A 25,766-nucleotide genomic window follows, 5' to 3' on the forward strand; every position below is an offset into this window, starting at 1 on the left:
CTACGAAAACATAACCCCGAAAAAATGGAAAACCCCGACTTGATTTGCGGCAGTCGGGGTCGGAGTCGGGGACAAACTTCGGGGATCCCCGACTTTCGGGGTCGGGGTCGGGGTCCCCGTACGAACACTAATCTTAGTGTAATAAAGTCGTAACTTGAGAAATTAAGAGAAACTCGCGAGCTAAACCCATTTCTAGCTGCAACGAAACGTAAGCGTGAAATGAAAGGCAGTCCGCGAAATGTCCCCAAGTAATTCGTCCATGATAAAATGGTGAAGAATCAATCTCTAACCAGTTTTAGCAAGGACGTATTTATGTTATAGAGAATGTTGCAATCGAGAAGTACTACATACACCCGTCTGGAAAATCGCAAATAAAATTGAAACAGTAACGCCATCTGTCGGGGACTAGTTTAAAATGATTTTTGATTGAGAATATATAAACTATTTTGCTACTTATTTTGAATTAAATCGTTAAATTAAGCTTTTAATAATAAGTAAAGAGTAAGAGTTCATAGGAATATAACCTGCAAAGCAATCTTTATGGAATACCCCTTCAATCTTTTAAATTTCCCTGTGGAGTGGCGTCAAACATTTAAAAATCCAAAGGCAGAAGCCTTCAGAGCTGCAATCCTTGGTGTTCCACACCAAATACCTGTGGTTATATTTCCTTTAAAGTTTTTGGGCATTTAATGTTTGTCTCACATTGAATTTTGAAACTTGAACTTTGGCGCAAATTTAATTTTTTGTAGTTTTTTTGTCGGGTTAAATTTCAGTGCTTATTTAATTTTTCTTAGTTAATATTGTCACACAATTAATTTTTGTGCACAAATTAATATTTACGTCGGAAAATTTTCCTCACTGGTAATTTTTGCCCTCACCTTTTAGCACACTATTTATTAAAAAAGTTTTATTTTTGAATTTTGAGATGACGGCGTAGACAAATACAATTTACGTAATTAGATAATTCAATTCAATTTTGGTTCTAGATGACGCAAGGCCTACTTACTCTGGCCGTGCTTACTTTTCCAAGTTTACCTTTGCGGATTCCGAGTACGTTTTCGTGATAATTTTAAGTATGTGTGTTCTAGGCTTTAATAATGACCTGCGACCGTATATTTGTTTGCCCTATTTCTGGTTGTCCTCAAATCGCCCCTGAATAAATTACTCTCTGAAATTACTACTGTAGAAAGTTTACGAGAATAATAGATATTTTAGATTTTTTTCCCACGTGCTTTAGTTCAATGTTGGGACGTTGGAAATTGTTTTACGCACTCTCACGTACGCCCGCGTTCGCTCATTCATTCCTTCAAATTCGCGCTCTCTCACACACTAACCCAGTGCCGTGCAAAGGGGGTAGGTGTAAAATCCCAGTGGCCCGGCTAAAAAGGACCCGGTGATGACCGATTGGGGCCCGTAGACACAGGGCCCATCGAAGCCTCTCAAGGGAGGTGCAAATCAACAAATTACTCACAGGAAAGGGTAGGAAAGGGTTGTAAATCGAAAGGGCCCACGACCAAAACAGCACTGCACCGCCCTGCACTCACCCACTCGAGTCAGCTCATTCGCGAGCACTGGCGCTCACTAACGGGCACGAACTGATGCCATAATACGAAAGTTTTCATTATTATTATTATTATTATTATTATTATTATTATTATTATTATTATTATTATTATTATTATTTTTTTTTTTTTCAGGTTATGACGTCTTTTATTTCAATTTGGGGGCTTTACATTTATTGAGTGTTGGAGAGGTGCATATTTACAGTTCGTATTATTAAATTATAAACCTAAACATATTCAAGGTTTGTAGTTTTTCATATTGAGTTTACAATTTCGTTATTCACATATTAAATGTTAACACACTGAGGTTCATTTTAAAATTCAAGATTTACATATTTTGAGTTTAAAGTTTTACACTTTTCGAATTTAAAGTTTAAAATTTAAAGTTTTACACTTTTCGAATTTAAAGTTTAAAATTTAAAGTTTTACACTTTTTAAGTAAAATTTTTACACTTTACAAATTCAAAGTTTTAAATTTTTGAAGATTACATTTTTACATATTTTAAGATTAAAGTTTTACATATTTTAAGTTTAAAGTTTTACATTTTTAAGTTTAAAGTTTAAATTGTTTTACATCTTTTAAGTTAATATTTTTACACATTTCAAGTTAATATTCCACGTCTAAGATTCTTATACTACATACTTAATAAAGGATTAAAATATTTTGATTGAGAGACTTATTTAATTTAGAAAGGTTAATGAAGTGATTTTTAGGTTGTCTGAGTTGATCCTTATCCAGGATCAATTTCATCGTATCCTAGACGGTTTAGTTCGTGAAAAACATTTTTTAGATTAAGGTTCTTTTTGTATAGTTCCGATATGACAAAGTGATCGATTTTGTTTTTGTATCTATTTTTAAGTGAGTGAATTGGGCTAGCTAGTGTTTCATTACATAGAGAGAGGGAGTAGATTGTGAGTTTTGCGGTGGTTAGAATTAGGCATTTAATGATAAATTTATCGTCTTTTCGGTTGTCTAAAAGCCAGTAATTTTTTTCATTTAGATAGAAGCTAGTATCAAATTTTCGTATTATTGTTTCAATGTAGTTGAGAAATTTTATAGTTGTTTACATTTGAAGTAAATTTGTTCGAAGTCTGCTACGCAATCTTCGCAAAGTGGACAATGTTTTAAGAAGTCAGTAAAGAAATGGGAGGCCGAGTTTGGGGTAATGACTTTTCCAAAGAAAAGTCTATAAATTAGATTGTTTTCCTGCGAGTTAAAGGTATTGAGCCAGCTTATAAACCAATTTCGATATGTACTATCTTGGGGATTTTGTCAAAGGTTGGGGAATTTTTTGAACATGATTTAGAAATTTGGGATTTTGAGGTAGTGAGAAATGGGATAAGTGTGTGGTCTGTTTTTTCGTGAAAAATACGATTGTGAATATTTATTTTTTGATTTGAGAGAATTTGGGTTCTGAGCTTAGTGTTGATAGAGGGACAGAGGCGGTTTAGCTGTGCGGCTATAGTAACTAGCTGCGCATTGGCGCTTCTGGTCTTATGTGAGGTGTTAGGAAATATCTCTTCAGCAGATTTTATGCGTCGTTCAGAGTGGTTTATAATGTCTGATACATGGCGTATGTTTGCTTCTGACCAGCTTATATCGAGGTTTATCTCAATATATGGGTTATTGAAGAGCGGTTCTTTTAGTATTTCATCGAAGGTGTTTGGGGGTCGCGTGATTGGTCCAAGGGTTCTCCAGGTATTTAAGATAGAGCAATAGAATTTTTGAGTGTTCGTTTTGTTGAGAGGCATTTTATAAAGTAGGGCTTCAATGTCGTAGCGATGGGGGTTGCTTTGTTTTACGTTGTACATGAATAATTCGGTTTCGGCTTGGTACTGAGTAGAAAGGATACGTTTTATTGTTTGAAGGTGAAATTTGTGTTTTTGGGCTGGTAAGTCTGATAGTCCGATTCCACCGTTTTTGCTCGGTTGGCAAATTACGTTTAAGGGCAGCCAATGTTTTTTTATCATTCCATATAAATTTGCTACAGGTTGAAATTATTTTAGTTTCGAAAGAATGTGGAAGAAAGATACATGGTAGGAAGTACCATAATTTCGAAAGTTCATTATTGCATAGAAGTGCTCTACTCTTATAGGAAAGATTCTCAACGATGTTGGATTTCGCCATTAAGTTGGTTTTTAGGTTATCGAGGAAAGTTAAGATTATATTTTCTTGCCAATTTTTAAATGGTGCAAATTCAATTCCTAAGATTTTTAATTTTTCATTGGACCAAATGAGATCTAACGGTGTGTCGGTTCTATTAAACCAACCTCCCAGCCATAATCCGTTGCTCTTTTGCATGTTAAAACGCGCATTACTGACGTTGCAGTAACGTGAGATCTCATTCTTAAGAATGGTAAAGCCTTCATTCTTAGATATAAAGATGTTTAGATCATCGGCGAAGCCAAGGTAGACGAGAGCAGTGGATAGTATTGGAGGTCTAAAGCTGAAATCGGCTAGGGTTTCTCTACAGTGGCAAAAGAAAGGTTCTAAAGAAAGTATAAATAGTAGGCTAGGGAGAGGGTCTCCTTGTCTAATTCCCGATGTAACTGGAAATTTAGAGGTAAGCGAACCATTTATTTTAAGACGCGCCGCCGCGCTGTTGTAGCTCATTTGTATGTATTGGAGGAGATGTCCGGTGATTCCAATATGAGAGAGAATACTGAGGAGATATCCGTGGTCTACTCGATCAAATGCTTTCGCTTGATCGAGCGAGACAACGGCCAACTCTTGATTTGGATTGTCTGATATATAATCAAGAATGTCTCTCATGCTATTTATGTTACTATGAATGGTTCTATTGGGTAGTGAATAAGTTTGATTTTCATGTATGATTTGTTGTAGGCTTGGTGATAATTTATTGGAGAAGCACTTAGAGAGTAGTTTACTATCATTATTTTGTAAATAAATTGGGCGGAAATTTTGTAGATTATGGGGGTCTCCCTTTTTGTAAATTAGTGTGATAACTGAGGTTGTAAAGCTTTCTGGGAGTTTGTTAAATTTAATAGAGGCCTGGAAAATTGTGTAGAAAATTAGTCGAATGTTTGGCCACATAAATCTTAAGAGTTCATTCGTGATTCCATCCGAACCAGGTGATTTGTTTAGTTCTAACGATTTGACAACGTTATCCATTTCTTCTAGAGTTAAGTCCTTGTTACTATCTATTTGATTAATATTATTAATCTTAGGGAGAATGTTTATGTAATTTGTAACGAGCGTATCGCTTATGTCTGATTTTTCAAAGAGGTTGGCGTAAAATTTTGAGGCTTCCTGTAGTAGTTCTAGTGGGTTGGATGTTAGGTTCCCATTTGGTTTGCGGATGGATTGTATGTTGTTAATACTTTTTTTAGAGTGTTCGAGATTAAAAAGGTAACTGGATGGTGTGTTGGAGAGTGTTTGATGATTTATTTTACAGCGAATGAGACAAGCCTCGGATTTTTTGGTTTCAAGAGAGCGAAGTTGTGTTTCTAGTTTGGTTCGTTCGTTAATAGATATGTTTGGGTTTAGAAGTTTGTTTTGGATGATTATCAAATCATTAGTATCGTTCTGACTGGACTTAAACGAGTATTCTTTGACAAACATTTTAATTTTCGATTTGAGCACATCCCACCAGTGTAAACTTTCCTGGCAAAGTCCAGGGAAAGTTTGAGACTCAGAGATTATAAATTGGTTAAATAGGCGTTGGAAAGTATTATCTTTTAAGAGAGAGTTATTGAAAACCCAAAGATCTGAGACATTTTTAAAATCTTGGGTGAGGTTAGGAATTTTTAACGTAAGAACGACAGGTTTATGGTCTGAGTTTGAACCTCCATCCAGAGTCCTAATCTCGTGAACAAAGGGTACAAGAGACGAGGAGACATAGATACGGTCGAGTCGAGCTTTCATAGAGACATTTTCTGGGTTTGTCCAAGTCATATATAGATCGCGTTGGGTGGACGAGATGTCAATAAGATTTAGGGATTTAATGAGGGCAGAGAGTTCACGTGAGAGTTTGGAGCGATGCTCCACCGAGTTCACACGGTCATTCACAGCATCTAGGACACAGTTAAAATCGCCAAGAATTATGTAGTTATTAAAATGGTTGTCCCGAATATCGGACATAATCAATTGAAGGGCAGATATAGCTTGTTTGTCAGACTGACTTATATAAACATTGTAGAGGGCTACAGCGAGATTGGAGGTGGGGAAATTTATTATGGACCTTTGGACGTATCCACGGGAAACATCCAAGAAGTCCGTCACAGTGAATGTACCGTTTGAGAGGCCTCTTACAAAGGTTGCAACACCAGCCTGGTGGTTGCTGTTGCAGGAGTAGGTCAGGATGTATGGGTGGCTTAAATGGAATATATTTGTGCAGTTATTTGTAATATAGGTTTCTTGACAACAAGCTACGTTTATGTTGTGAATTTTTAGAAAGTTGATTTCTTTAATAAATTCGATGGGGTTTCGTAGACCCCGAACGTTGTGTGTGGCTATACTAAAGTTCATTAAAATTTAATAAAGTAAAATTGAGATAAATTTCGTGTAAAAGTAAAGAAAGAGAGGTTGAGATGAAGAGCTTAAAGTTAATACTTATTTTTGATGTTCTCAATCAAGGTCGCTAGTCTCCTTGAATCGTAGGGGGAAACAGTTTTTCGTTTTTCCTCCAGTTGGAGTAGTAAACCGGGGATGTTCTTGGTGTATGTAAGAACCAAATCGCGAAAGTTCTTTTTTTTTCCTTTGATCGTGTTGAGAAATTCCTCGAGAGTTTCAGGGTCTAGAGCGTTCTTTTTCGCGATGAAATTCCCAGGAGGCGAAGTATCCGTAATGTTGTTCTTCGAGGAGGTCGGTGCAGAGATTGGCGTATCCGACGTTGAGGGTGGTTGGGTCTGAGATAGAGATAGTTGAGGGCACGAGGAGTCGAGTGATGGTTCAACTTTCTTCTCCAGGAAATTGACGAGGCGTTCCTTAGTTAAGGGATGCCGGGTGGAGCGCGATCTCCTTGATGAGGGCGGCATATCGTCAGCCGAAGTTGGATTTTCCGGGGCTCGAGGTAGTTGACCGTCCTGTGTGGTTGATTGTGAAGCGGAGAGTTGAAAATGAGTTGTACTGAGCGATGACTCGATGGATTCGGTTTCGGTGGGCTTGGTTTTAGAGTCGGTGGTTTTGTTTTCGGGGTCGGAGGTGTTGATTTCGGGGTCGGTGGTCTGGGTGTCGAGTTCTTTAGTATTGCATGCGGGTTCGTACGTATTGTTTCCGGGTTCGTTAGTCTTGGCTTCAGGTTCGTTAGTCTTGGCTTCAGGTTCGTTAGTCTTGGGTTCGGGTACGGTGGTTCCAGTTTTAGGTTCGGTATTTTTGTTTTTGAGTTCAATAGTACTGGTTGTACGTTCGGTAGGTTTGGTGTCGGTTGGTTGGGGATATTTGGAGTCAATAGGTTGGACGGAGAGATCCGTGTCTGTGTCGTAGGGGGCGTTATTGAGAGGCGCAAACGGATTTTGCGTTATATTTTGAACAACGGTCGGACGAGTTATCAACCGAGATTTTTGGTTTTCGCGAAATGGTACTGTGATCCATGTACTGTCGGCATTTTCGGCTGAAGAAGTCCCGAGTTCCCCGTCAGTAGGTAAATGAGGCTCGGGAATGATGGAAGGTTCATCCGCCGGGTTAGAAGCTATTCTTTTTACCGATGTATTACCATCGTGATCAGCAATGTTAGGCAATTTAGAGTGGCATCTTTCCGCAGTGTGACCCCTGCGGTTGCATTTGTCGCACTTCTCTTCTCCCAAGAGAAGGAACATTGTATATGGAATTTTATCGTATTCGAAGGCGATATTTGTGGGTAAACGATTGTCTTGATCAGGAATGAAGAAGGCCTGGCGATTGCCCGTGTAGAAAAATTCACCAGGGACGTCAGAGGTAGAAGCGATATAAATAATATCCGATGTGAGTTGTCCGTGGCGCTCGAGCATTGGTGTAATAAAATCGTGGGGTACTTCTGGGCAGAGACCACTTATGGTGAGTTTGGTGGAGGTTCTGACTAGGCTGCGGCACGATGTATGTATGCCGTGGACATCAAAACCCGAAGCAACCAACTCAGTGACGAGAGATTCATCTTTTAGATAGGCCCAAACTTTGTTGTTCGAATGCTTTTGAATAAAGACAGCAGCGTTTGGAGTTTGTAGCGTTGAGTTAATGGCACGGTAGTAGTCAATTTTGGGAATTTGAGGAACACCTTCAAATACCACGGCCTGGCGGCGAGAGGTTGCTTGAGGTTGAGGAATTTTGTTAGGAATAACGTTGTTGTTGAACTGTGGTCGTTGTTTGTTTTGAAAGTAGTTATAAGGCTTCTGGGTAATGTTGTGATAAGGTTTATTGTTGAAATTAAGTGTAGTCATATCGGTGAAATGTTGTGGAGGATAGTGTTGTCCACTGTTGGTGAACTGTGGAAAGGCACCAGAAGATTTGGTGGTATCGGAATGCGAAGCCATAATAGTCCTGGGGGCCTATTCTTGTCTCGGTTACGACATAACGATTCCGCCTTATCACTTCGCCATACCGACATTCGAGATAACGACATTCGCTTGGAACCTTATTCTTGTCCCCCTGTCGCTATAAGAAATGTCGTAAAAACGAAAATACCGCCAGGCGAGTTGTGACGTCTCCATCCGGTGACGTGCCCCTCTAATCGTCCAATACGAATCGCACTTATTTATTTCTGTCGGCTGCTGTAATATTTTTGCGTTTGTTTACGTTTTCGCAGTTGTCATTTTTGTTCTTCTTTGGTAGTTTTTTTTAAAATAACATTGAGTCGCGCCACAAAATTCTGCGGAAATCTAAAGGTTTTAATTTTAGAATACATGGAGGCTAATGAACGTTTCGTTAGCCGTAAGTTTGATGCAAACTGTACAAACGAGGCGTACAGTACACCGCGATGTGCATTAGTCTTGTCCAAAGGCTTAATGCTTGTGGTGGACCGTACTGGAGGTGCAGTAATTTTTTTGGAATAGAAATACTGTTACTTCTATTACTTATGCATAAATGTTCCAGAGTTTGGCTGACTGGAACTTCCCAAACTAGAACTAAGACAACTGAGGAAGGTCGAGCAAATGTTGGGCAGCTCTCGTTTATTGAGCGGCCTAGGGGGTACATTTGGCCACTACGAAGTACCAGAAGCTGGTTTTGGGGTAAGTATTCTTTCATGAATACATTTCATGCTAACATTTCTTGATTTTAACAACAGATAATTGAAGAAAATGGATGCGGCATTGGCTACTTTAGATCAACGTCCCGCAGCTTCTTCAACAATGGCTCCTCCATATTCAGTCACTATCGCCCATTCTTCTCCCACTGGCTCCCATTCCTGCAGATCTCCAAGATTTAATCATAGTTTACCAGTAGCGTCTGTGAGTTCTAACGATGAATATAAAGCCCCAGGAATGGAAGGTGTAGCTCCGTCTAGTGGAACTTTTGCACCTCTTCTTTTCAAAGAGAGACCTGGTTGCGGTAACCATTTCCAGTTACTCTGATTTGCTTTGCCGGAAGTTTCTAGCTCGGCCAAAACACGCGGCCAATAATATCAATCCTTCCATTCCTGGGGCTTTATATTCTTTGGTTCTAAACACTCCCAAGGTAAAAATATTTCTCCAGCTGCACGAGGTAAGTAGAAAATCATTTACTTTAAAAATATTTAAAATTTGGAAAAGATAATTTGGCTTAAACCGTTTAAAGGTCGCAACCAACAAAGGCAACAGGGTCATATGCGAGGGCTCAACAATTTCTTGAGAAAATAAATTCAAATCTTGATAAGCAAACTAAGATAATGGAAGATCAGTTGGAAACTTGGTGCCATATAGCTAGTTCTCAAAGGAGAATTTGTATTGTAAAAACTATTTGAGTTTCATATGCTTAGTTTTAAAACAAAGTAAGTGAAAAATTCAAATTTTTTATTTTGAAGAATCTTTTACAATTTCACTAATAAAGTTTTGAAAAGAAAAATAGTTGTTTTTCTGTTACCTATACACCCTCATACCTACCTTTATATTGAGAAGTTAATACTCAAAACTTACCTTAGGAATGATCTCTAGAGTTCTTGGTTGCTAGGTAACTTTTTTCAAAGATATCTTGAAACCATTGATGCCTTGTATATGTGGGCATCATGAGTACGCCCAGGAAACTTGGCTTTGACATTCAAAATTACCAAATCACAATCGCAAAGCTATAAAAACTATGTAAATTTTTGAATGTACATGTATATTATTTATATATAAAAATAAAGCTTACCAATTGCACGTTTAAGGAATGGTTTTCTTTCCTGTTAATGTACAAATGTTCACGATAATTTGAATCTTGTGAATTTGGAGCAACATTTGCAATGTGCGTACAATCTATTGCAGCAATGGCCCCCGGGAAATCTGGTCTTCTCCATAAATCTATACGCATTGTTAAATTAATATTTATCTGCTATGAGAAGATTTGATAATTACCTCAACTTTGTGGCTTCCCTTTACTCAGTGGAAATTTTATCCATTTTGGCATTAAAATGCTATTTATTGCATCGGTTTCTTGATGCAGACAGCGACTGACCGTGGCCTGACTGACATCAAGAAACAAATCTTTGCCAACTAGCTGCTTTCTGGTAAGCACAAAATCGAACAGCCACTAACGCCTAATGAACCATATAATTATTAAAACGCTAATAATTACGAACTTTAATTCTTAAATTCATGGCTCACCTTTGAATCTACAGGGAGATCCGTAACTCTTACGTTAGACGCGTTTGACTCTAACGTCGCTTTTAGATGCTCACAAATCTCTATTACTAAATACTTATCTAGGTGAAATAAACTTCTAAACTAATTTTCCGAAAGTTCAAAAGCTTTTGATCTATCTCTTAGAACTCTCTCCCACCCAAAACTCTTCGTTTCTTCCATTTCTGACAGACGCCAAAACTCAAAACATGCGAGCTGTAAAGCAGCCATTTTGAAAATACCGCGATTCGAAGCGAAAAATGACGTCATAACGACAAAGAAACGCGATTCCGACATCCCCAGCCCTGTCGTTATAATTCGCTGGCGATACGGCGATGTCGAAGTGAGTTTTGGAGACAAGAATACGGTTTTCGCCGGTCGATGTCGTTATGGCGATATTTTATCGATTCCGCCATAACGACATGCGTATCGCCAAGACAAGAATAGGCCCCCAGAGTTGAGAAATGTACCGTCACGTAACCAGTAGCACTTTATTAAAATTAAAAAAAACCGCGGACAAAAGACGACACTAGCGCGAGAATTGAAAAATCAATTCTCGCGCCCGCGCACTCGCGAGATAAAAAAAAAACCGACTTTTCAAAAGCCTTCGGGCCTAAAAAGGGGAAAAAACGGAAAACCTAACAACTGTAAAGTTAATGATAGTTACTCAAAATATAACGGAACACGATGAAAAATACATGCTCCGAAAGCACGGAAGTTTCCTCTTTCAAAAGATATAAAATCCGGCACTGTACACAGAGAAAAACTAGGTATAAGTACTAAAAAACGCGGAGCGAAAAGCGACGCGTATACTTCTACTGACGACTACTACTATTATTATTATTATTATTATTATTATTATTATTATTATTATTATTATAATTATTATTATTATTATTATTATTATTATTATTATTATTATTATTATTATTATTATTATTATTATTATTATTATTATTATAAAAACGTTTACGTTTCTAATCAATAAGAGATTTCGTTTCTAATCATTAAAATTTACGTTACAATTCAATAAAAGTTTTAAGTTTCTATTCCATAATAGTGTACGTTTCTATTCCATAAAAGTTTAAGTTTCTATTCCATAATAGTGTACGTTTCTATTCCATAAAAGTTTAAGTTTCTATTCCATAAAAGTTTAAGTTTCTATTCTGTAATAGTGTTCGATTCTATTCTGTAATAGTTTTAGATTCTATTCCATAAAAGTTTAAGTTTCTATTCTATAAAATGTTCCGTTTCTATTCCGTAAAAATGTTCGTTTCTATTCCATAAAAGTTTACGTTTCTATTCTGTAATAGTTTTAGATTCTATTCCATAAAAGTTTAAGTCTCTATTCTATAAAAGTTGTCGTTTCTATTGCATAAACGTTATTTTTACTCGAAAATTTCCATATTCCATGTTAGTATTCCGTATTCTATAAATATTCTTTCTATTCTATAAATATGCATTATATTCTATAAATGTGCATTCTATTCTATAAATGTGCATTCTATTCTATAAAAGTACTCCCTATTCAATATTATTGATTACATTTAGTTTTTTCCGGTTTGGCGCCCCATAATGTTGTACAATTTTTGGCCTAGGAATGTAGGACTTTTTTGGCCTATCGATTTTAACATTTTATCTACCACCAGATTATCCTGTGTAACAAAACGAGTGTTATAAATGTTACGGGAAATTAAATTTTCTCTATTTTTATATGTATTAAGTAAGATCACTTTTCCATACAATTGTCTAATCGTAAACACACCAAAATCGTTATATAAATTTATACAATGTTCAGTACGTTGTCTCCTAAGGCAGATTCTTAAAATATTTCTTTGCATAATCTCCAGAGCGTCTATGATATTCTTATACGTTCCTCCCCAGGCGATTATGCCATATGACAATATCGACTGGGCTAGTGCATAATATACTGTTTTCAGCCATGGTAACGGGAGAAAGTTTCTAATCTCATAAAACTTAAAAAGGCATAAACGTAGTTTTTTAATTATACTATTTGTATGGTAGTTCCATTTTAGGCTATTATCTAACGTAATTCCTAGGTATTTCATTTTGACTACTCTTTCTAATTCTACACAATGACTATTACATGCAATAGTATTTTGGTGATCATGAATTTTAATATTCAAATTGGCCATACCCTGTGGAGTTCTTTGAGAGAAGCATATATATTTCGTTTTATCACCGTTTAGAGTAAGTAATGTCATGTCTAAAGCACTATGGACTAAATTAAGAGTTTTTTGCGCATTATCAAACACTTCCACCCAAGTGTTGCCGTGGCATAAAATAATCGTATCGTCTGCAAAAGATTTTATAAGACCATCGACCCTAAGGTTACATAATTCATTTACGTATATAAGGAACAGTATTGGCCCTAAAATGGTTCCCTGCGGAATACCGAAAGTTAATGGGCATTGATCACTCTGGATATTATCAAGTTTAACCACAGTACAACGGTTGTGTAGGTAACTCTTAAACCAAGTTAACGGTAGGCCTCTGACACCGCATTTTTCTAGTTTCTTAAATAATATGAGTAGAAGGAAAGTAAGGGTATATAATTATTTTACAAGCAAGGTCAAAGAAAATAAAAATGATCCAAAAATAATTTGGAAAACCATAAATGAAGCTACCGCAAACACCAAAAAAACAAGTCTATATAGATAAAATTAGTTCGGAAAAAGAAATGATAACAGTGAAAGATAACCCAAAAAAGGCTGCAAATTTGTTCAATAACTATTTTTCTTCAGTAGGGCCTTTACTAGCAAAAAAAATCTTAAATAAAAACCAACTTAATTGTAATTATTGTGAGATGAATACTGAACCTCAAACCGTTATCGCACAAAGAATATTTTTAAACGATGTAGCCCTAACGATATAGTAAATATAATCAAGTCACTTAAAGACTCCAACTCGAGTGGCTGTGATAATATTAGTGTAAAAACACTAAAATTATGTAAAAATTCAATAGCCCTTCCTCTTTCCCATATTTTAAATATATCGATTGCAAATGGAATTTTCCCAGAATCATTTAAAAAATCTATAATCGTCCCTATTTTTAAATCAGGTAAAAAAGAATCGTTAGAGAATTATAGACCAATCTCGCTGATTAGTAATGTTTCAAAATTTTTCGAAAAGTATATTAAATCTCAGCTATCTGACTTTCTAGAAATCAATAAAATCTTATCAAAAAACCAATTTGGATTTCGCAAGCAATTAAGTACTAATGACATTATTTATGAAGTAACCAACGAACTATAAGAATAAAAAAACTATAGGAATTTTTATTGATTTAAAAAAGGCATTTGACACAGTTTCACACCCCATATTAGTAGAAGGAAAGTAAGGGTATGGCATCGATCCCAGGTTCAGGTTTAGGTTCGGGATCGAGATCCGGGATTTAAGGGGTGAAATGGGGGTAAAATCATCGAAAAGTCAATGTATTTCTGATATTTCTCGCGACAATTTGTTTTTTCGTATATCAACATATTGTGTCCAGGCCAGCTTGTTCATTTATCTCTGCTTATCGCGAAAGACACTTGAACGTATATCTTATCAAGTTTTATCGTACGGAATAAGTTGAAATGATGTAAAAAATGATAACCTAGGCGGCGCGCGCGCGGATTTCCCGGGGGACGCGGTTAATTTGAATTTAAAACATGGAGTGTTTTGACGTCATGGAATATTCGTTGTTAAAGTAGAATGGAAATATTTTTAAACTTCATTTTAATATCATTGTAGTACGCTTGACACTTGAACCTATATCACGAGTATTTCAAACGAATATTTCAAGTTTAAGTATGAGAAACGTATCGTTCTCAAGTATTATAATTGTACACGTGATTCCGTATGAGGACCGGGTAAATTCCTATATACGTAACGCGATACACTTCAAAATGCGTATACGTAGAATGGAATTAATTTTAAACCCCATTTTAATAAAAACGATATCGAAGATAAATAATTTCAGAGTATAAAAAGGGAAAACCGTATAATAGTAAGACCATATTTAGAAAGTTCACCATCTGAATTGTATTGGAAGTGACTCCGGGGAACCTTAAAATGTAAGTAGGAATACTCAGTGATAATTCTTAACTTTGTCTAATGTATTTATTTTATAGGAATTGTTCATTTCCTGTGTCTGCTGACAAAGGGTTAATCGTTTATGCAGATGAAACCATCTACTGCGGTCTATTAGATTTAACAAAGGGTATCAAACTAACAGAAGCGGAACTGCAAGAGCTATGGACAAAGAAAGATGTCATTGAAGCTTATTTCAATAACGAAGCTGAAACTTCGTGGGTTTTCACAGGTTCTGAAACCAAACGGTTTTCGGTTCATAGATTTGCCGAACAAAAGGTTTTAGATGTTAGACAAATGTACCATGGTTACGGAGTAAACTATGGAAAACTGTTACCGACTAAAGAGGGGGTAGCTTTCGCTCAATCTTCTTGGTTGAATTTCCTCGACCAGTACGAGTCTATTCAGAAGTGTTTAAAGAAAATCAAGGAAATAAAGGAGGCGATGACTAACGTTGTAATTAAACAATTACACGGAGCTCTTAAGAAAGCGTGCAATGGCTGTCAAATTGATCATCCATCTCAACTCCAGCATGATTGTATCATGACGGATTATTCTAAGCGTGTAGATTTGCATTTTTATGAAATAATTATGTCGGTAGATTGTGAAAATATTATTGAAATGTTTACTATTCGCTGTGAATTGTCGAAAGAAATTTTAAATAATATAATGTCACTAATAATATGAAATGCTAAAAACTTGTTAAAAAACTAATAAAATTGATTACACTAATGTTCCGATTCTCATTTTCCATTATGGATTTAAGCTTACAACATCCAATGAATGGGCTTGTAGCCGGGTCCACCCAATGCGGAAAGTCATTCCTGGTGGGACGGTTGATTCAACATAAGAAGACCTGCATATCCCCTCCTCCGGAGAGGATAATATGGTGTTATACCGAGTATCAGCCGAAACTATTTCAATCAATATTAGAACACACACCTTCAGTCGAGTTTCACGAAGGGTTACTCGATATTAATATATTAAACCCGCAAATTAGGAATTTAGTTATTTTAGACGATTTATTATGCGAGATATCTAATAATAAAGATGTAACTAATTTATTTATTCGTGGATCTCATCACAGAAACACCTCCGTACTAATTTTAATGCAAAACCTTTATTACCCCGGAAAAGAAATAAGAACTTTAAATTTAAATGCTCATTATCTATTTATTTTTAAATCACCACGAGATAAATCAACAATTTATCATCTCGCGAGGCAGATATCTCCAAACAATAGCAAATACGTTATTGATGCGTTTCAACAAGCTACGTCACGGAAATTTGGGTATTTATTAGTTGACTTGAAACCTCACACCCCAGATCAGTATTTACTACGAACAGGTTTAATACCGGGTGAAGAATCGGCTGTCTTTATTCCAAAATGAAGTGTATTATAGATGGGAATTTTTTTAGGGTTAATCGAGAGTGGATTATTAAAGAATTAGCTTACGTAGTATTAGAAACTGAAGGATCGGAAGTGTTTACTTTCAAATCTCCATACCCTTTCAAAGAGCTTTCAAACGAAGATAAAAGACAATGCAGATGGATATCTCATAACATTTGTCATCTTCGATGGAATGACGGCGAACGTCCTTACAGAACGAGACGTGACATTTGCAATCAGATAGCGGAAAAAGCGACTTCGTTTTTCACCAAAGGTTTAGAAAAAGCTGCAGTATTATCGACACTCCTCGGTGTTCCAGTAACTAACATCGAAGATACCGGTTGTCCTAAATTATCAGAACTAGAAGACGTTGAATTAGACTGTCCTTTTCATTCCGAAACTGTTCATTGCGCTTTAAGAAAGGCTAAGAAAATCTCTAAATGGATGTCTCAAAACGAGTTAAGAAAAACATAGACTTTCTACGTTTCCTAACATCCTGTAATCTAAATCAAAGAAAGACAGCTATTAAATACGCTAGCCAGGAGGCTATATTGGCTCTCGTTGAATGTTGTATAAATGTATTGCACGGAACAATTGAACTGTCAGAACGTCATCGTAAGCGGTTAAAGAAACATAGCGCGGTTATACGAAACGTGTCGAAGAAGAACCCTTTATCAAAACGACGAAAGATTCTGGTACAAAAGGGTGGTTTTCTTCCATTTTTATTAGCGCCACTGCTATCTATCGTTAGCTCAGTCGCCGGAAGTGCAATAAGCCGAGCTATAAACCGATGATGGCTCGAAGAATGCTTATAGTACCTGAAGATGTAATGGAGAGATTAAAAAACAATACACCTTCCAAAACAGAAGAAACACCTGAACTTCAAAAAGAGAAGACACTCGATGATGAAATGAAATCTATTCTAGATAATCCAGATTTAAACGAATCAGAGAAATTAGCATTATACAATCAAACTCTCCAACGACGGTTAACTTACGTACGTAAAGAGCAAATCTCTCCCGTTATTGAAAACTCTGAACGACCTAAAACTTGGTTCGCGCAAATATCTTATTCTCTACCTGCAACTTATGTTAGTGATGCAATTTCATTATACCGAGCGACTACGAAAGATCCGAGATATATTAGATGGACTAACTCAGGAGAGCTTTCTATTCGAGGACAAGTGATTGGAGGATCTAATATAATCGATCTTTTGTATGACGCTGTGAGAAAAACACCTGGAACAGTGATTGATCCTATAGGAGTTACTGAGTTTTACGAGGGCATTCATAAGTCAAATATTTCAAAACGTTTAATTAAAAATCCTGTAAGATTGACACTGTTAAAAACATTCGCTGTATTTCATACACCACCAAGTAGTTCAATGTTATCATCATCTTCACCTAGTCCTCTAAGACCTTGGATACATACTAAATAAAATATATTAACCTGATAATTTTGTTCTCATTTCATAGTATAAGCCTACAATGGAAGGTTGTACAGAAACGGTCTCTTTAGGACTTTTAGCCTATTTATCACAATCATTTTCAAAATCACCGAAAATTATCACAGCTGTATTAATTATCATAGTTATTATAATATTAGAATTATTTAATTTCCTTTTTTGGCGTTACATGCCATTACATAAAAATATTACCCAATATGGAGAAAGAACTTGAGCAGATCTATACTAACCCCGCAGACCCAGGGTCATTCGCTGGAGTTCGAGCGCTCTATAATTCAGCTCGACATAAAGGTTTAAAGGTTTCATTGGAAAAAGTAAAACAATTTCTAATAAAGCAGGATACATATACGCTGCATAAACCTGCTAGAAGACGATTCAAACGAAATCGAACTATTGTTTATGGAATTGACGAACAGTGGCAAGCGGACTTGGCAGATTTTCAGAAGCTGTCTAAATATAATTCAGGATCTCGCTACGTATTATGTATTATCGACATATTTAGCAAATACGCTATGGCTGTAGCGGTTAAAAATAAGAAAGGTGTAACAATTTTAGAAGCGTTACGTAACGTTTTTGAAAAAGGCCGTCAACCGAAAAGAATTCAAAGTGATCATGGAAACGAATTTGTCTGTCAAGAAGTGCAGAGTGAATTACAACGAAGGAACATTAAATTTTTCGCTACCCGATCAGAAATGAAAGCGTCCATTATTGAAAGATTCATTAGAAGTTTTAAATCTCGTTTATATCGCTATTTCACGCAGAATAACACCCTTAAATATATCGACGTTTTAGATGATATTATAAACGCTTATAACAATAGTTATCACAGATCAATTAAATGTAAACCCGCGGAAGTTACTCTAGATAACTCTGCTAAAATATGGAAAAATCTTTACGGTTCGGTAAATTTTTCTCCTCCGTTAACATACGCGTTTGAAATTGGAGATATTTGTAGAATCAGTAGAAATTTATCAATTTTCGATAAGAAATATAACCCGAATTTTACTACAGAATTGTTTAAAATAGCTGAGAGACTACCACGTGACCCACCTGTATATAAGCTGATGGATTTAAATTCTAACCCCATTTTAGGAGTATTCTATCGAGAAGAGGTTCAGATTGTTGGTCGAGATTTAAAAGACTGTTACTTCATAATCGAAAAAGTAATAAAAAAGAGGAAAAAATCGGACGGCCGCGTAGAACTGTATGTCAAGTGGCAAGATTACGACCCTACATTTAATTCTTGGATACAAGAAGTGGATTTAAAATGAGTTTTTACGTAACGCTACCTTCAGATTCCTCGTCATTATATTACCAAGATAATAGCGTTGGTAAATTTCGAACGTATTTAGCTGAACCGTTAAGATTTGAGGAACAGTACGAAGTTGGGTTAGCGGAAATAAGCTATCCTCGGACATGGCATAACGTTCGAAAACCTAATCTATTGGTTATTAAAGACCCTCTCGAATATGATAAAATGACTGATAACCCTCTAGTTAAAGACCCTCTCGAATATGATAAAATAATTGAAGTTCCCGCGGGTTTTTATAAAACTCCGGAAGAACTATTACATGTTATGAACGTCCACAACCAAGAAGAAGAACAAGTTACATTCGCCTATTTAAATTATTATAATCGAATTAAAGTTAAATTGCAACCGAAAATCAGAGCTGTAATTGGCCCCGATCTATCGATTTTACTAGGTTTTAAGGATAGAAGAGATAATGATTTCACCATTTTAAATTCAATGATAACCCCCTACCGAGTTGATATGAACGCTGGGTTACATTCCTTATTCGTTTATTCTGATCTGGTTGAAAATAGCATTGTTGGGGATAGTTTAGCACCTCTATTAAGAATCATAAGCGTCGAAGAGAAAGCCGAGTCTAATGGGAAAACAACTACAAAAATATTTTCACAACCTCATTACCTACCAGTCGTGTGTAATAATATTAAGAATATAGAGATTAATATAACAGACGATTTAGGTGAGCCAATACAGTTTCATAGTGGAAAAGCTCACGTTGTATTACATTTTAAACCCCGTAAAATGTGGACTTCACTATAAACCTTTAATCATTCAGGACACACCTTCATTCTAGCTTAAGAGAGCGAACAGTTAACATCATGAGGTCTGAATATTCACCTTCAAGAACTGATTATGAAAGTTACTATTTAAACCAGGTTGGTTTCGGTGGAATACCTGTATATAGAGGTTTAGCCGTGCAAAGAGGACATGGACTAGGAAATATATTATCTTCAGCGTTTAGATTCGCGGTACCTTTACTGAAGAAAGGCGCTACTTACTTGGGAAAAAAACTTTTAAGTACCGGAGCGAAAGTAGCGACCGATGTTGTTAGCGGAGTCCCAATTAAAACAGCGCTTAAATCGCATTCTATTAACGCTGGAAGGGAAACTTTAGCTTCAGCAGCTGATGAAGCCATGAGACTAACATCTTCAGCTACGGATCATATTAAAAGAATGACGGGTTCCGGAAATAAAAGGAAACGAACTCAGTCGAAAAGCGCCATTTCAACAGCAGGCAAGATAGCGAAAGGACGGTTCCCTAAACGTTCCGATATATTCTCATAATGTCCCTTTTACACTCGCACTCAGTTGAGTGTATAAATTCCGAGCTAGATTTGTTTCAAGTACCTATGACACAATCTTCGATTATTGGTGGAGAATGGGTTGAGTATAATCCAATATCAAATATAGTTGATAACGCATCAATTACATTTTCTATCAACGGTAACTCTGAAACGTATATAGACCTTTCACAAACTTTGCTGCACGTTCGAGTTAAGGTAACTAAAGATAATGGTCAACTACCGCAACCCGCGGTTCCAGGTGTTGCGGGTGGGGCCGCCGGAACTCCAGCCGACAATATCGCCCCCGAGAATTTGTTTCTTCATTCGCTTTTTAGCGACGTCCACGTATTTCTTAATGAAAGATCAGTAACACCTTCCAGTCAAAATTACGCTTATAAAAGTATGATACAAACTTTATTAACGTTCGGAGATTCTGCGAAAAAAAGTTATTTAACGAGTTCACTTTTCTATCGGGATACGCCTGGAAAGTTCGATTCATTTTTCGATAACGATGGTTTCTCTAAACGAGCGAGTTTAGCGCAAAAAGGGGCGATTGACTTGTTAGGCGTAGTCCATACTGGTTTATGTCAACAACCACGCTTTTTATTAAATATGGTTGATTTGAAATTTAAATTCGATAAAAATAGAGCAGCTTTTTGCGTTCATTCCGACGTAAAATGTAAAGTGGAGATTTTATCAGCTTCCCTTTATCTGAGGAAAGTTAAAGTGATACCGGAACTATCGCTCGCTCAAGCCAAGGCGTTACAATATGGAACCGCTAAATATCCTGTAACTCGTTCGGAGTGCACCTCATTTTCTATACCCGCTGGTCTTATGGCTAGTGTGCAAGATCATTTATTAACCGGACAAGCACCTAAGAAAGTTGTTATCGGGTTTGTGGAACAAAAAGCGTTTCTAGGAGATTTGAAAAAATCCCCGTACAACATTCAACATTTCGATTTATCAAGCATTGGATTGTACATTGACGGTAGCAGCGTCCCTCATAAGGCGTTATCTCTAAACTTTGAGGAAAATCTATATATTCAAGCGTATTGCAATCTTTTCATTCAAACTAATCAGTGGAACGTAGATGAAGGGAATCAGATAAGTCGGGAAGATTACCCTAACGGAAATTGTTTATTTGCGTACAATTTAACCTCCGATCTTAACAACAACGCCAATCACTTGCATCTTGTGAAAAACAGTAACCTGAGATTAGAATTAAAATTTGCAAAACCGTTACCGGAGACGATTTCCATTCTAATTTACGCTGAGTTTCAAAATTTTATAGAAATTGATAAAAATCGAACCGTGATTTTCGATCACAGTAATTAATGGATTCGCTACAGATAACTAAAATTCTTGAAAAAGATTTAAGTACTAAAAGTATATTTCAAGGCGTGTTCGCGGCTGACAAGCTACCTAAATACGTAAAAACATTCCCTTCTCTATTTATTGTAAATACCGATACGAGTGCTGAACCTGGAGAACACTGGGTTCTAATATATTTTTCTAAACATAAAAATTGTGAATTCATGGATTCCTTTGGAAACCCGCCAGATTATTTTAAATTTAATGACTTTATTGAACGAAACAGTAAAACTGTAACTTTTATTTCTAATCAATTACAGAGTAATTCTAGTAATACGTGTGGAGCATTCTGTATCTATTTTGCTATAAACAGGTGTAAAGGAATAGAAATGTATAACATTGTGTCTAGGTTTAAGAAAGATAAATATGTAAACGATAAAATGATTAAATAGTTTATGTGTAAAATGTATCCAATAAAATAATTTTTTTACAATTTATAGTAATAGCAGTTTTTTTTATATATACATAAATACAAGCATTCATTATAATTTTTCAATATCTTTATGACAGTGCGCTAATGTACGAACCCCGCAGGGTAGAATGTATCTCTTATCATCATTTGGTGATAAACAAAGTTTTCTAGTATTTAAAGTAAATAGTTCATGCTTGAAACTAGCTATACGCATCATCTCGGCTGACATGGTTTCTTGATTAAAAAGACAACGTTCATAGTCTTCGTGGCGGATGACGTTTCTAATAACGTTCATGGCAACGCCCTTACAAACCTTTTTATGGTTTAAAATTGACTCTAAAGATTTCCCCAATCGCAACTCCTTTTCTATCTCTTCAGCGGTCTTAGACTCCCCGTACAATTTAATAGAATAAAGCTTTGGACGAAGTCCTACAAAGCTTTGAATTAACTGCGAATTTGTCTCGTCTTTAAAATAACCGAGAGTTTTTTTATTCTGATTAGAATGAAGGAAATGCGAAGGTGGATAATCAGAGAAGTCAAAGCGGTTTTTATGAACTTCAAAGTCTTTATAAACATCATCCGTCTTAATGTTGTACGTTAAACTGTCTGTAAATATTTTATATATTAGTACTATTTAAATAAAAAATGCATATTAAATTAAATTACCAGTGTCTGTAAATAATAGTGATGCTTTGTCCCCGTACGTATTTTTTATGAATCCATAATGGAACCGATACATGAGCTCCTTGGATAAATCTAGAATGGTGAATCCGGTAAATATAGGCCGGTTAAGAACAATTTTAGCTCTCTTCTTATGAGCGCCGGCTAACTCTTCATTAAAGATGGTAAAGTGTTCAAACTGCGGGGAACTTGTAACTTTTAACATTCTTTCTGGTTTATGAATCAACTCGAAATTTATATGCTTCCGTAAATTTTCCATTGTTTTTCTAAAGAATTAAATGAAGTAAGGGAAAAAACAGCAATAAATTATTTAAATTGATTTACCCGAAAACAGAGTTAACCATTAGTTTCCAGAAATTCTTTTCAAATGAACTCTTGGATAATTTCCTCTGTTCAGTGTTGAATCTAACATATTTTTCTAACCATTTTCCTTGAGTGAAGGTTAGAGTTCGATGAACCCTGGTTATTTTCAAACCTAATTCTACATAATATTTTAAATTGCGGTAATGTACTATGTATTTCTCTTTATTATTTAAATTAGGAAGAAGTTTTGGTAGACTTTGATTCTCCTTAATATTTAATTTTCCTAAGAGATCTTTAGAGTATGGAGATAGCATATCATGTGTAATAACTTTAGATTCCGCCGCTACTGGGAGATCGTTATGTAAGTCATGCAACTCTGGAGGATATTCAAGATCCACCTGCAAAGGAAACAATTCTTTAAAAATATAATTCAATAATTATAACACTTGTTATTTACCTCTAAAATGTATCCGTTTTCACAGAGTGTTTGCAAATCATCCTCCTGAACCCACTGGAAGTCGCCTAGCGGTAGTGGTTCACACATAACAGCACCGTACAAATTATTAGCATCTTCAATTAAGTTAAATTAAGTTAATTAATATAATTAAAATTAAAATAATTAAAATAATTAAAAAAAAAATTAAAAAATGTAAATTACCTAAATAGCATATATAACTGCTCTCTTTAGACGAATCATATGTGTCGGGCATATATTTGTTATTCGCTTCAGAATAACGAGTTGAGATCATTGAAACACCGCCTCGAATTCCTAAAAATTCAATGTAAATACAATAATATTTAAAATATCACAAAAAGCGTTACCCTTTTCAATAAATAAGTGTTGATCTATATCAAGTATGAGATCGAGGCGAACATCGGTCATCTTCAAAGCTGCTTGCCAGGCTAAACCTGGTGCGGTGTAAGCGTGAGCGGGATCTAATTTATAATGAGTTATAGATAAGGTTCTAAAATTTTCAAAAACGTCGGCTAAGAGCAACGCATCGCTTTTCACATAGAGGTCGGTGTATTCCCCTACGAAAACCAAGGTTAAGAGATTTGAAATATTTATACTATAGTAATTTTACCTAATGTTTGAATATTTAACGCTGTCCAAACATTTTGGGCGTGTAAATAATCGGATTCTAAAATATTTTGATTTTTCAATGAACTGAAAAACGCTTCTCTAGATGGCAGCATCGTCTCGTCAAATTTCTTTTCATCGTCCATATACTCGTACGGGTAGACCCCCTTCCGCAGGAGGAGTTCAACTTTATCACTTTCAAAATATTTCTTAACAATCTGAAATTTACTGGCTCCTTCCAAAACGAGATTAGATACTAGAGCATCGAGGCTATCACTTAGAAATCGATAAGAGTCTAAAAACCGAAATCTCCCTAAAAATAATAATAATAAATTAATGTTAAGGCTAGATTCATAATTAAATATATTTTACCTAGTTTCAGCGAAATATAATTTTCACTAGTGGAAGGAATACAGTCAAGAGTCTGTTCCTTAAAATGACCAATCTCCTGACATATAAGATGTAAATCGTATCTATGAAGATGTATTATTATTAATAATAATAATAATAATAATAATAATAATAATAATAATAATATTATTATTATTATTATTCCTGGTTAATTAAATTAATAAATTTACCTGCTAAGGTTATGAAGGAAAATGGGAATAAATTCTGGAACTTTCTTTTGAAGATTACAGAGGTTATGCGCTGGCCCCCTATATTTGCCAGTGAACAGCGGGCATATTTCCCTGATTTAGCTGCTTCTGACAAATGTAGCAAAGCGTAGCAGCTTGAAACTGTTCCTCCTCCTCCGGGGTAATAATCATTGGTACATTTGTCTCAATGAGTTCCATCAACTCAGTCTCTAATTCCAGAATAGACTCCAAAAATCTTCGGGTTGCATCTTGTCCTCGATAGCAATCGGTTCGAACAGGTACACCTATAAGTATTCTCTTATAATATATCTAAAAGGGAATTTTGCCAAATAACTTACCGTTAGGTCCGACAAGCACCCACGAATACGCGCAACTGATATGCATGTTTACTTTGCTGGTATTTAAATCGGGATCTAGATCACATCCTTGAACTCTCGGTAGGACTGCTTCAAAATCGGCGTAAAATACATACTGCACCTAATAATTTCATTTCATTAAGAGTTAAATTAAATAATTTTTATTTTTACTTTTTCCGTCCACTCATATTTATCAAAATAAAGCGTCTTCTTCTTGGTAGGGAAAACTGTTTTTTGGACGCCGTGGGTGGCGCATTCTTCGATATGCGCATCACGTCGCTGTTCCGCGTTGTTTCCACTGAATCGGTGAAGACACATTCTAATACAGAAAATAATTAGTAGATTGCAAACTAATATATTGGAAACTAAATTACCTGCAATAATAACTTGTGCTTCTGTTTTTCGTTAGATGCTGTAGCAGTTTTCCTAGGTCTCGTATAAGACAGTAATGTCAATTCCCATCGTCAATATCTTTAGTTTCATCGGTGATGTATAGCAAATCAACCTCCCTTTCCTTACCACACTTGTTAGCGCTTACGTAAAGGGGGAATATGTCTCCCGAAAAGCCGAACACAGATATTGATAAATTATTCATTAATTCAAATTTTTTAAGTTCCGTAGCGTTTAATTTGAAAGAAAAAGATATATCACTGGTATCAAGTTCATTTTCATAAGGTGTATATTTGGAAACACGATTAGCGTTTTGAATCTTAGGAACTGGGTGAAGTTTAGCGAGCATGGACCAGAGAAAACATTTCTCATCATTTTCGTTTCTAATATTAAGAATCGCGTGACGTTGAGATAGTTTTTCAGGTAGTTCCATATACGATGACCCCCGCAACGGTTGGTAAGATGCTACATTTAATTCTACATACAGAATACGGTCAATTACCCAACCCGATCCTATCAAAAATATAATGTTTTAGTTCAAAATATAACTTATAAATTTTAGTACATACCTGTCGCTTCAAAGTTTTCCGCTGCTGACTGTATTGTTTCAATGCAGTCATTCAGCTGGCTTTCAATGACGTCGGGCGTTAATGTTGTTTGCATAGTGCTCCGGAAATAGGGTCGTACTTCCGCTCTTTGTTCCGCACCCCCTAAAGGTCTCCTATAAACGGATCTTACGAGTA

General features: G+C 35.9%; 1 protein-coding gene and 1 long non-coding RNA gene across 2 annotated transcripts; both read right to left on the minus strand.

Annotated features, from left to right (window-relative positions):
• Nucleotides 1-9,852: 9,852 nt before the first annotated feature.
• Nucleotides 9,853-10,728, minus strand: LOC149949211 (uncharacterized). The gene is made up of 3 exons (XR_016479937.1): nt 10,275-10,728; nt 10,026-10,207; nt 9,853-9,971 (listed from the first exon to the last, which is right to left on the minus strand). It is a non-coding gene; the product is annotated as an uncharacterized LOC149949211 (long non-coding RNA).
• Nucleotides 10,729-20,982: 10,254 nt separating this feature from the next.
• Nucleotides 20,983-25,020, minus strand: LOC149949212 (uncharacterized). The gene is made up of 7 exons (XM_090169383.1): nt 25,008-25,020; nt 24,805-24,952; nt 24,639-24,754; nt 23,420-23,562; nt 23,256-23,366; nt 23,055-23,167; nt 20,983-21,021 (listed from the first exon to the last, which is right to left on the minus strand). Exons 2-7 carry the CDS (start codon nt 24,949-24,951, stop codon nt 20,983-20,985), a joined length of 669 nt encoding a protein of 222 aa, XP_090025509.1. The 5' UTR covers nt 24,952; nt 25,008-25,020.
• Nucleotides 25,021-25,766: the final 746 nt, after the last annotated feature.

The sequence above is a fragment of the Leiobunum rupestre genome, chromosome 3 (assembly GCF_980474605.1).
Source record: "Leiobunum rupestre chromosome 3, qqLeiRupe1.1.hap1, whole genome shotgun sequence".
NCBI lineage: Eukaryota > Metazoa > Arthropoda > Arachnida > Opiliones > Sclerosomatidae > Leiobunum > Leiobunum rupestre.

Excerpts from the sequence above, each read along its gene's own strand:
- LOC149949212 (XM_090169383.1), bottom strand. The coding sequence starts at position 24,951 with ATGTGTCTTCACCGATTCAGTGGAAACAACGCGGAACAGCGACGTGAT. Across the intron at positions 24,755-24,804 it reads AATATGAGTGGACGGAAAAA|GTGCAGTATGTATTTTACGC; the intron begins GTAAAAATAAAA and ends TGAAATTATTAG. Across the intron at positions 23,168-23,255 it reads CAGTTATATATGCTATTTAG|ATGCTAATAATTTGTACGGT; the intron begins GTAATTTACATT and ends ACTTAATTGAAG.